We start from the raw sequence: 13,186 nt of genomic DNA, 5'->3' as shown, positions 1-13,186 counted from the left end.
CTCGGGTTCTCGAACAACAGGTGTAATTTTTTTATTATTATTATTATTTTATGCTGAAATGCGAGTTCGGAATCGATATGGGATGCCATGTTCATTCAGTGTGTACTTGATCCCAGCAAAATAAAACCCATCATGGTGATCAAATGTATTATCGATAGACAGGAGCAACTTTTGACCTTTGTCAGAGTCAGGAACACACTGCCTGCATTGCATCTAAAGCAGTTTTTCCTTATTGCGTGCTCGCGCCCATATAACGCCAATTAGATTACGACTCGAAATAGGAGGATCTTAAAATACTAACGAGCGGTGGGGAAAGGAAGTAGGCGATGGGACGGCTAGAATGGGAGAGTGTGGATCACCATGCTTGAGATATGAGAAAGACTGACAAGACGACGGTGCGGTAATGTGATTCTCAAGAAAACAGAACAAAAGGCCAAGCGAATAAGAGCAATAGCCAGAGATCGGAGTGAATAGTAGCGAAGGAGTGGGAGAGCGTTGCGAATGCTAGAGAGGTGAAAACAATGCTTTGTTTGTAATCTCTGCTGTGTTTGGGGGTGCTCCGATTAATATTATTTCTGTTACCCTCTTCCGTTTGTGAAGTCTGGATGGACATGAGTAAATTACCTTGGGGTTAATTAGCATTAATGCAAATATGGGTGGGATACAAATTACAAGTTATGGCTCTGAGAGCTAATGTCTTCTCTTTTTTTTTTTTGGGGGGGGGGGTCGACACCTATTCCCGCACTCTTTCCCCAAAAAAAAAGTTTACCCAATTTGGGGTAAAATGGGAACATGCATGTTTGCTGGGTAAAATGATACCAAACACTTAGCAAACTTTGCGCAATGTTGCGTTGAAATTTATCCTTTAAACTTGCATTTTGCCAAATATTGCGGAAAATTACACAGCAAACATGCTTGTTCCTTTTTTTTACCCAATACTGGGTAAATTTTTTACTCTTCTTTTTTTTAATAGTTAATCTTTCACACCTGAATGTAAGAAATGTGTTATTAGCGGTGATCTTTGACAATATATATAATACACGTTCATCTTGGTGATCGGCTTTTAGTCGTATCTCTCTTATCAGGAAAGGGTGTGCATTATGGATATGAAGCGACGCCGAGCTTCCAACCGAGCTGAATGCGGCAAATGATTGGAATCATCAAGCTATAGTGCAATAGAGGAAAGTAAATGCAAATCATACCATCCCATTATTGACGGATTGGCCTGTACGTTGAGCCAGGTTGAGAAATAGGGAGAGAGAAAAATAAGACGGCGATGGGAGAGAAATTAAGGAGGGGTGTGAAAAATGAATGGAAATACTGTTTAGAAGGTGAAATGCTTTTAAGAGAATGAACACCAAACAGTTTGAAATTAGTCATAATGAGAGGTGCGGAGATAAATCCATTAAGCAGTCTTCATGCAAGTTGTGTGTGTGTGTGTGTGAGGGTGTGGGTGTGTGTGTGTGTTAAGAAGGGGAGAGTGAGATCTGAAATGTCGCTTAATTCTATGGGGTTATGTAGGCAACGACCGCCAAAAATACCTGTATGTTCCGTTAAGATTCTATGCCAAATCTATGTGAGGGGGTGTGTGTGTGTTTTTTGTTTTTTGTCGATTTTTTTTTAATCCTCACTTATCTGTCATAATTTTCAATGTAAGCATGGCGCGTGGACAAATCCGTAAGTGGATGTTATGTGACTTTGGAAGAATGACACAGGAAATAAATTGTTAGAATTTTTAAAAGTAGGATATTGATTAGGCACTTCTGCATTTTCTGAAGATTGAAGTATGTATGTTGAATTAAGACATCGATTCATAGACCTTGTATTATCATCCTTACAATTCCTTCGTTAACACTTTTACTGAGAAACCTTTTAAAAGACAAGTTTACCACCAAAAAAATTTGAATAAAAAGAGAAAACACCCAACAAGCATAACACTAAGAATTGCTTCAAAATCGGATATAAAAATAAGAAAGTTGAATGCACATCCTGATCGGTATAAAATAAGGGGACTGATGACGTCACAAACTCAACATTTCTTTTGTATTTTATTATATAAAATATGAAATATTGTAATTTTCTCCTCATTGTCTTGTAATAAAAAAACATTTATTCTTCAACATTGTATGTTTCAGTCAAGTTGGTCTTTAATGTCAAATCTGTAAAAATTGAAATATTGTGTAAATCAAACAAAATAAATAGTGAGTGAAGGACATACATGTATCATTTTTCTCATTTGCATGTCACTGTGCATATAACAATTTTGTGGGGGAAAACACCTTTAAAATACCATAACTTTCCTATTTTGCGTCCTATTTTAATGAAATTTTCAGCGTTATGTTTGACTATTGATTCAAATTAACATTTTCTGTGGTGGTCTTGACCCTTTAAGTTTGTGATTCGTATGTTCATGACCCAAACCAGAAGCTGATGTTTATCAACTCCCTCGAAATTTCAACCATCCAGAAACTATCGTATGTGATGGCAGCTCAATTGTCATTGCCCTGAACTTCACAAGATTCTGTTTCATTAGTTTAATGATTACGAGAGGTGTTCCACGTGGCGACTGCCCTTATCCCTCATGTTTCTTCATGAATAAGCCTCTAAAACCAAAGCACCTGTTAGACATTGTAATGTTTCTGCCGTAGGCAGACTTACTTGAAAGACATATATCCATCCATATGTAAATATAGACAATTATTGATTTTCACTCTTTATGTTTCAATTTAAATCTCATGTTTCTTTTTAGAAAAACATACACACATGCCTCTCCTACTCTCCATAAGCCCCAGTCACATATAGACACGGATCCTCACGGATCAACACGGCAATGCCGGCATGATCCGGGGAGGTCCGGGATAGCTTTGCCCCGGATGACTCTAAACACGGCATCAACACGGCAGCTTCACACGGATCTACACGGACCATGCCGGCAGAGCACGTCGTCAACACGGACCGACACGTCAGCAACACGGACCTACACGTCAGCTACACGGACCAACACGTCAGCAACACGGACCAACACGTCAGCAACACGGACCATTACGTCAGCTACACGGACCAACACGTCAGCAACACGGACCAACACGTCAGCTACAAGGACCAACACGGACCAACGCGTCAGCAACACGGACCATCACGTCAGCTACACGGACCAACACGTCAGCTACACGGACCAACACGTCAGCTCAAGGACAAACACGGCAGCTATATTGACCAGCACGGCAAATGAAAATCTGTTCATAATAATGAGCTGATATTTATTTATCTAATTTTTTATTTATTTATTTATCTATTTATTTATTTTTTTCTCATCCTTGTCGCAACATTATATTATGTTGTTTTTTAAAAATATATCAAAACTCAAAACTTCCGTAACCAGTAAAAACGCTGTTTTTTTTATACAACACAGTTTACTGTTTTAAAAGTAGTTGTTAAGTACTTTAAATCTTTAACGACAAATTTAATTTCGATTTGATTTGATATCACTTTATTGAAATCACAATAAAGGAAAGAAATTTACAAAGTCAATAGAAAACATAATAAAAATTAAGATAGGCCCAGGTCATGACGCATAACTGTCGATGCAGGGCAGTAGTATAACACTTAATGTACAATTTCGATGTAACAGGTACATTACATAAATTATATACATATAACATATTTTTAAAAAATGAAATGTGAAATAATAATAACAGACAAAGTTGGGGTAAATATTAGAAAAAAAAGAGAGAAAAAAAATATTCATACATGCACTAAGTTTACAAATATTAGGTTGGGGCCAATATCCAAAGCGTAAGAAAATATCCTGAATCATTTAATCATCCATTTAATCATAAATAAATTGAGCATGTTTGTGTCAACTGTTTAACAACTACTGAAGTTCATAAAGTAAATAGCGTTGTAAATATTTGATGGGAAAAAAGAACACGGACTGCCAAGGATACTCCAGGCAGCCACACGGACTTACACGGCAGCTACACGGACCTACACGGCAGCCACACGGACCTACACGGCAGCTACACGGACCATCCCGGATGGCTTTGCCAACCCGGCAGTCCACGGATGACGCCGGATGTTTTTGACAGTCAAAAACTGCCGTGTTGGCCTCCCGGACGTTCAAGGACCAACACGGACCACCCCGGACCTCCAAGGATGCCCAAGGCGCCAACACGGATCTCTCCCCGGACCACCCCGGATCAGATCCGGGATGGTCCGGGGTGGTCCGGGGTCTATATGTGACTGGGGCTTTACCCATTTCAATATAATCTCAATATAATTTCCTTCTCTCTCGGCCAACCTTCACCCCCTCTTCATAAGACACTCCTAATTAATTTCATAATTATGTAGTATGTTGTGAGAAAAAAAATAGCATGTAATCGTAAACTATCTTTCTTACGGAATTGTTTCCAAACTTAAAAAAAAACATTCCTTTAAACACTCTGAGATGTATACTTCAATTTCACACATTTTAAACATGATTATTTGTATAATTGTGAAAGATGCAGACCTCTGTCACACCGGGACGCAATTTCTATACCTTTTTATTCATTTAAGCGAGGAGAGCGCCCTCTAAGGTGTGTCCAATGATTAAATGCATCACCTTAAACCTAGGAAAAGGTTCATTATTCTGGAAGGGAATTTTTTTAAACTAAATTGTATTATAACATTGTATTTTTACTTGTATTTTCTCCACATACCCTTTACAAGTATATTTATTTTGATCTTAATTTACACAAGTAATTCCAGACAATGATTTGAAATGACAATTCGAACACTATTTCTCCCGCTCTTTATTTCTTTTAATAGATACATGCATGTTATTTATAATAGTTTAAGACGATAACCGAAGCGTCTATGCAACAGCGAACTTCTGTTCGAATACCAAGAAACTGAACATAAACGAATATCATATTCTCAGTATTTACATTGACCACAATACAAAATACCAATTAAAACATATAATAACACATAATGACAATCGATCAATTATTCTTAGATGATATTTCCTTTGTATAAAAAATAGTATTCACAACAAATTTTAATCATTTTGAAAAGTGATTATCCTCGGTGTATCGTTGAAATACCATAATAAATAAACGATTATACATGTTATCTGTATGGCATACCAATTATGCATAATAACATAATCGCAACTAAATTACGCACTGAGAGGAACGTTCATAGCTTACCAATATTCTCTCCGCTCACGTTGGTGCATAAATATAACCGACGTTGTATATGCATGCCCGCTTCAATAACCATGCCAAGTGGAGATTGATACTGGGACATTACAGTTTTTTATAGTTTCAATTAAAAATGACACAGTCTACTAAAATTTAGTGTAATACAATAACCATTAAGGATATCAAATTTAGTGTAATACAATAACCATTAAGGATATCAAATTCGTGTTTTAATATGCTCAAGTTGAAATATAATTTTTTTTTTATGAACTAATCTACATGTGTATGTGATAATGACTGGTTAATATTAATAAATAAAAGCCATAAAGAGTAACAAAATAGTTAAAGTAATTGGTAGGGTCATCGTGTACTGTGACATATTGGAATTACCCAGGGCAAGCTTTCTAAAGGCAATATAAATTTCAGGCAAACGCAGAACAGTATTTTCATCGTGTACAAGATGACTGACTGCAGATTAAATAAATCGATTTCGGTACCTGTTACAAGAAATGAAACCACAGCGTCTCGCCATGAAATGTTTAGATTTACAAACGAGAGGAGCCTCAATCGTTGTTTATTGTTCTTTGGTTGTCTATGAAGTCAGCTTCTATTATTATTTCCAAGCCGTCATAATTAGTTCTGAAACGATTTCGAACATTTTTGTACCGTAATTGATTATTGAGATAAATCAATTAGCACAAATATTCTCTTTTGAAATTCAACATGTTATTAATCATTTCATTAAAAAAAAAAGCTTTCTACAATTTTGTCGGCAACCACGTATCTTGATATACATGTATGTGTATATATTTCCTTTTCCGCTGGAATGATTTAAATATCACGCACTTTAGATAGACAATTATATTTGGAGTAAACCAAGTGCTATTTCATTCACCCAATTTAGAGGGTTTGTATGTGACCGCGGTCCGTGGACCTGACTAAAGCAACAACATTATAAACTATCTGAGTTTGTGTAAATAACCAATTCTAAATTAAATGCGGTAAACGCTGTGAAATTATGAGAAAAGCATTGTGTTAAACTCATATTTTAAAAGTGAGTACTTATTGATTTATTTCATATATTCATTTATTTACATATACCGATTACAGTGTAACCTGATTGTCATAATCTTTCATGAAATGTATTGAATAGTAGTCCGTTAGTTTTCCATGATTATGGGCGGAAATTCCAGGGGGACAGGGGGGACGTGTCCCCCCCCCCCTATCAAAAACAGTAGGGGGGACACAATATCAAATGTCCTACTATTTTTGGCCTTTTATGATGGAGAAAAATACATCATTCACAGTTGAAATAATACACGTATTTTGACCTTACATTTTGGGTGAATACCTTTTTTTTTCTTTTTTTTTTGGTTGTCAATTTTGTTTTGGTTAAATCAACCTGACATTTCGGGTGATAACCCCCTTTTTTGTGCTTGTCATCAATTTTTGGGGGGTTATATTGACCTTACATTGTAGGTTGTTTTTTGTTTGTTTGTTTTTTTGCTTGTCGAATTTTCCAGCCCCTGGTCCCCCCCTACCTGGGGAGGCAGATTTCCGCCCATGTTCATGATCATACGTGGCTGAAAGTTGTCGTTTAAACAAAAATATGCAATTCGCAGGTGGTTCACACCCACTGCAGCTAAAATATGCAGGTAAAGCCTAGTCCCCACGAGCATACGAACGTTTTGCAAAGGATGCAAATATCGAAGAAAAAATAACTCGGAAAATCACCGAGCTCCAACAGAGGTTCGGAAACGTTCTTTTATTATTGGAAAACCATTCGAAGAAATTAAGAGCAAAATTTCGTTCTGAATTTTATCGAACTAAGATGGAACAATTGGTGATGCTCCCGAGAGTCTTCGCACGTTTTGAAACCTTTGGTAGCCTAAAATGATGAACTTTGTATATCTTCTACATTCATAACCTTCGCAAATCGTTCACATCCAGCGTTAAAATTAATCTCCATTAATGATTGCATATCATATTCCTCTTTACATTTCTTTATGAATAAAGATACCCCAAAACATAATTAGAAGATAGTCATACAATTTGTATTTTGGTTTCAAGTTTCTTCAAGCATATAATAAAAACAAATACACATCATGAAGCAAGGATAAATGCTACATTCTTGATTTCATCCTTTTTTTTCTTTACTGTGTCTGATGCAGTTAGCGTGCGTGCCAACCATCAACAATTCTTCCTGTTTTCAGAACAGCGGTGTTTATTGCATGTATCTGAAAATCGAATAAAGATTTCTGTGAATTGCTGTGAACCAGGGAACGTTTCAAAGCGATTATCACTATTCCCATACTTTTTTGTATATCAACCTATGTTCTCCTGCATTCTGAAACATGCATGGGTGAGGGAAACAATTAAAATGTCAGATTCCCTGATATTAGATTAGGCTTTCTTTTAGGTCGAGAATGGAATCACTTTACACGTATGTAATTGCCTTGATAAAAATAAGGAGAATGGTATGTTACAGACGTTCTGAGCTAATTCTGAATGTACAGTCAAAGTTACCAAACTCCAATAGTTTGCGAAATAATCACCAACTGTATTTGAAAGACCGATGAAAACTTAAGTGTTATTTTGTAAGATTAGAAACGGTAGTCTTATGTCACTTTAATAATAACAAAAATAAAAACTTTAGAAATAGTAATAATACTAATAAATGAATAAGATACTTTTAATTGCATGATTACACTGCTATTTCCACAGATTGCACATGATCCTTTACTCTAAAGTTGTAAGATAATAAAACGCTCCAAAAATCAACGTATCGTCTGTATTTCACCGCCCTAAAAAGCATGTCTGCCTACCATCATGATTTGAAAAGTAGGAATTTCGACACATATACGAATTCTTGCATCCGTGATGTTCAAGTCAACAATTCCATGAAGAAAATGTGAAATGTAGACTGGATGCATTAAAAGTAGCTATAATTTTAAATTTACTTTTTTTTACCAGTTTCCCAATTATCTAATCAACCCAATCTACAATTCTGGAAAACGTAGTAATTGTGCCCCTAAAATATTCTTCAGATCGTGGTGTTGGTTGTAAAATATATTGGAGATCATTGCTTCATAAAAAAAAATGTCCGTATGATACAAATAGGTCATAGCAATGATACATGCAATAGACTTTGAAACAAATTATTACAAAGTTCACTGTATAATAACACATGAGTAAGACACAGTGCGAATAATACTTATAGTTATAAAACGATGTTCGTTGTTGGTTCTCACTAGGCCTATCTATTTTGTTCACCTTTGAACAAATTTTTACTTTGTCGTACCTATATAATGTCTACGTATATCCGTAAAATGCTGAATGTAAGACTCGAGTGCAAAATTAAATTTAAAGGCGATTCAAGATAATTGGCTGAAAAAGCGACAATGAAGGGATAGCATAAAGCTTCATTTAGCAAATTATTGGTTTAGGATTATTTGAGGTATTTTTTTCTACCCACTGCAAACAAATATACTCATTGGCAAGAATTGTACAGGACATTTAGTGAAGTCGTTTAACTTACCACGTTGGCGACGTACATGTTCATAGAAGTAAACATTATTTCATAGTTTGTATACAAAATACAGGGCATTTAAGTCAATAGCGAAATATGTAAAATGGTTGAAATTGGCAGTTGATTAAGTTGATGAATCGGAGAAACTTAGCATACATAACACATCCCTTTCCACTGCGACGAGTTCCTTAAAGGCAATATGGGTCTCTTTGGAAATAAAAAACGAAGAAACGAAAGCAATTTAAAAGACAAAATAAAATCTAAAGAAATAAGTCTGATAACAATTACAGTTGAGTTCAACAAATTATCGCAGGATAAGCGCGTCATGAATCAATACGTAGATGCTTTAGGTCAGTTACTCTTAATTTTGTTTCTTTCGTTGATGTTCGTCTACGGAAATTGAACGCGATTAACAATGCCATTTTAAACAAAGAAGAGTATAATTATCCGTTGTCATTGACGATTGTCGACATTTCCAAGTTAACAGTTGCTAATTTTAATTTCCACGAAGTGTCTCATGCCCATTAAGTCAGATTGACATATTTTCCTCATGCTCAACGTACAAGAACATATCAGTATGTTTAAGTTTGGTATTGTATCCATTTTCCAGGTCCTATGCTAGGTGGTGCGAAGGACACAGCTGCATCGTGAATTCATGCACCGCTTGAGGAAGAAATACGTTTAAGAGACATCGTCACTTCAGTGACAAAGATCAACACTGTATCAATGAAACGTTCGACATTTTCCCTCGTGAAGAGTCGTCCACAAAAGTCGTTCAATCATGTTCCTATGGCTAGTCCTTTCCTAGCAAAACAAACAGAAGCAATGGCGGCATTACATGGTTGTATCCTCTACAGCAAGTTTGCGGGTGTTGAGAATAGGAGTAGCTCCTGAAGCGGTACTCTCAGCCGCTGTGGGTTGGAGGTAGGTTGCTCCGGTGGGTCGTTCCTTACGCTTGAGGTTCCCATTGATGTTAGACCCGGACACTGCTCCTGTTGTACTCTTGTTGGATACAGCAGGCATAAGGTCCTCTAAACAAGTGAGGAAAGGCAACAGACGATGGAATTCCTTCCGGAAATTATCATTCAACCAGGCGTAAAGGATGGGGTTCATGATTATGCTGCTTCCTGCGATCAATTGAGAGATCATCATCCATAAGCATGGTATAGATACTTTAAATTCATGCAAGAGAAGAAAAATGTTTAGCGGCGACCAGCAAACCACGAAAACAATGACCACTGCCGATAACATGCGATTCATTCGTTGCCGACGATGATTTTCCCTAACCTCACTGTCCCGGCCACGCATTCCCGGTCGCACATTTCTACTCAGCTTTATAGATATACACGTATGAGCAATTGATACCAGAAGCAGAGGATAAAAGAACTGGATAAGAAACATAGCAGTGCTGTACCGCTTTCGGTCATGGCGAATGGCCCATGGCCACGTTTCTTGACATAGTACAAATTTTTGCCCGAAGTAGATACTCAGATCGGCAATGTCGGTAAAGATTGGAATAGGTAGAGTAAGACTTGTGCTCATCAACCAGATAATAGCCAGAGCTATGTAACATCTTGTCTTGTTGATAGGCTTGAGAAGTGGATAGACCACGAGACAGAAGCGGTCAACAGCGATGGCGGATAAAGTAAGTGTCGACACGAAACTCATAACAGCTGGGACATAAACTGAAACTTTGCACAAAAAACTAGGAAGTACCCATACGAAGCTTAAGTACGCCGTGATGTTCATGGGAAATCCCAAGACGGCGTATATCAAGTCCGAGATGGCGAGATTGCAAATAAAGATATTGATGACAGTTCGCATCTTTGGACGCCGAATGACCACCAGACAAACGAGGACATTTCCAAAAACTCCAAGGATGACGATAATGGTGGTTAGGAGACCAATGAAGCCCTTAACTGCGATTGGGGCTTCTGGTAGATGACAGGGGATAGGGAGTGGAAGCGTGTCGTTTTCAGATGCATTGGAGAAACCGACATCAAACAAATTAAGAGCTTCCGATGAGGATTCGTAGTCCGTAGGAGGGGTGAACTTTACCTCATCCATTCTGATATGCTATCACCCCAGCTATATCACGGTTTGCATACAGCTTCAATGCATGTGTATGTCTACAAATAGCGCTCGTCAAAAGTCTTCGCCAAGACTGGAGTAACTGCTCTACCCTATCCTTGATTGATGCATCTGCGATTTGAAAGTGATTAACAATTTCAAAGCAAACGTGTCGTTTAATTTCCTGTGTCCGTGCTCACTGCAGCTCGAGGAGAAAAAATGTGTGTGCCATTCTATGCGAAGTACATCAACATGATCAAGGAGAAATGCCAAACTGTGAAATCAAGTGAATTGAAAAATAAAAATATGCCAGTCTTAGTTTTCAGCTTTTCTTGTTGGAAAGGGGGAAATCATGTTCAAGAATTAAAAATCTTATTTGATATATTTAGAGGAGACGAAAACACTCCTTACAAAATGATATCATAAAATGATATTTTTAAACTGGGTAAATGGTAAATAGCATAAAGTATTGAAGTTGCGTTGTTTTCTCTGTAACGATCTATTCCTATGTAATATTAGTCGTGCTAGTATCTTCAGATGTCCGAGTGAGATGTCTATGCAATGTCCGGGATGTTGTCCAAATCAGTCACTTCTCATCGGTCGAGATCATTCGGCGATTATGTTTTGTTCAAGGTAGTACAGCTAACCCGTGCTTATATCGAGAAAGTCTCCGCTGATCGATTTGCGAAATTGCTCTAGATAACAAGATATGGCGGAGAATCATTTGTGCTTACGGAAAGGAGTCCATTTCGGATGTGACACAAATGACAGTCTCTGGTGCATGGATTGACCGCTTTTACCGGTGCTTGCCTGTTAATTTCGATTGAAGTGTCAGATTAAGGTGTTGGCAGGTAGGTCTCAAGACACGTTCTACTTCACTCCGGTAATGGAATGCACAAAGTTCAAGACGGGTAAGTGTCAAGTTTAAGGGAGTCGAGAACAAACTGGGGGAGAAGTGTTTTTAAACTTCCTTCGCTACCGATTACGATTGATTCGATGTCTGAAGATGTTTCCCAGCTTCCCTTGTCAGTCACATGTAAAGGTAATGGGATCTGATTTTCAGCAAGTTCAGTCTTGCTTAGAATATTACAAATAAGCATATACCCATGGCGTAGCACACAGACATGATAAACGCAGACTTTTCATTTCTTAAGGTCATGAACGTCAAAATGGATCGCTCAGAAAGCCGTATTTTCATAAGTGTTTTCTTTTAGCACACGTGATGTGAATTTAATATCATTCCGAAATTCATGAGCACGCTTAAGAGTTCTGACCGACTGGGGCCCCGTGGTGTCTGCTTCGTCTTGGTGTGAACAAGCAGCGTGACACTAGTCGGTTAATGTATTGTTGAAAAGGAAATCGACACTCGGAGAAGCTTTCTTTCCTCCTATCATGAAGTCAATTAAAAGTAGTGTTTCCCCCTCTTTCTTAATACAGACGACAACATTTCTGAAGGGCCGTGGATAATTGTTTTCAGTTCCTGGTTCATTCGAAATGTTTTAGCAGCAGTTACAGCAACATACGCATCAGCCGATGGTAGCTTAAACTGTCTTTTTAATCAATGATCAAATGGCTATTGGTACTGGCATCTCCAAACTGCTAATAAAAATCTGCACAGATGCTGTGTGTATCCCGCGAGTCAATGTTCATTTACTTCCAGCCATCTAGGTTGAAACAGATTAACACAGACTCGTCTCCGGTCTGTATTTAGCGGGCGATAAATGTCATATGCAGTTAATCGGTGATCTTAAATGCACAGCTCCTCCAAAAAAAGATAACTTTATTGAAGTAGTTTTAGTATGTTATCTTTATCATTTGTTACTGGTTGCGAACCAAAGATTCCTTATTTAATTAAATGTCTTTGAGACGCCGAGATGATGAAAAGGGTCACACGGTTCTTTAAAGGATCAGCTAGCTTTAATGCCGATTTCTCGAAGGAAGAAATACGTACTACATGAATTTACTCAAAATGAAAACGTTTTTAACTCCAGTCAATCTGAGACGAATTTCTTGATGCGTATCTGTTGAAAATTCAACAATGTAATGATTGTACCCTCTGATTGTGATTCCTTATATCGTCCTCCTTGGCACTGGAAAACTAATGTTTGGAGCTACCCGTCGCCAAATGCCCACCCCAGGCAACGGAGCGCTCGGTAAAATCAGTCTACATCCACTTTAGACGAAGAAAACGCCGAGTGTGCGGGGGTGTGTATGTGTGTTGTTGAATTGCTACCCGGTCTCCGTATTTACTCGAATGTGTAGGGATAACAGCTGATGCACGTATCCTCAAACCGCGTGACCACAAAAGAGCGATCCCATTCGTTAACAACAAACCATGGCCACGCCCACACACTAGCAGTGCGTTTAGAGCGCAGGGGATAAATTTAGAGTTCTGCGTCCT

The 13,186-nt window shown here is 37.8% G+C and overlaps 1 protein-coding gene across 1 annotated transcript; it reads right to left on the bottom strand.

Moving 5' to 3' along the window:
- Positions 1 to 4,780: 4,780 nt before the first annotated feature.
- LOC129272960 (neuropeptide Y receptor type 2-like) lies at positions 4,781 to 12,980 on the bottom strand. Its single transcript, XM_064107690.1, has one exon. The coding sequence runs from the start codon at positions 10,780 to 10,782 to the stop codon at positions 9,550 to 9,552; it is 1,233 nt and encodes a 410-aa protein (XP_063963760.1). The 5' UTR covers positions 10,783 to 12,980; the 3' UTR covers positions 4,781 to 9,549.
- Between the last annotated feature and the right edge of the window lie 206 nt (positions 12,981 to 13,186).

The sequence above is a fragment of the Lytechinus pictus genome, chromosome 12 (genome assembly GCF_037042905.1).
Source record: "Lytechinus pictus isolate F3 Inbred chromosome 12, Lp3.0, whole genome shotgun sequence".
NCBI classification, from domain to species: Eukaryota; Metazoa; Echinodermata; class Echinoidea; order Temnopleuroida; family Toxopneustidae; genus Lytechinus; species Lytechinus pictus.
The sequence above is the reverse complement of the archived record's forward strand: the minus strand, read 5'-3'. Positions and strand labels throughout refer to the sequence as shown.

Excerpts from the sequence above, each read along its gene's own strand:
- LOC129272960 (XM_064107690.1), bottom strand. The coding sequence starts at position 10,782 with ATGGATGAGGTAAAGTTCACCCCTCCTACGGACTACGAATCCTCATCG.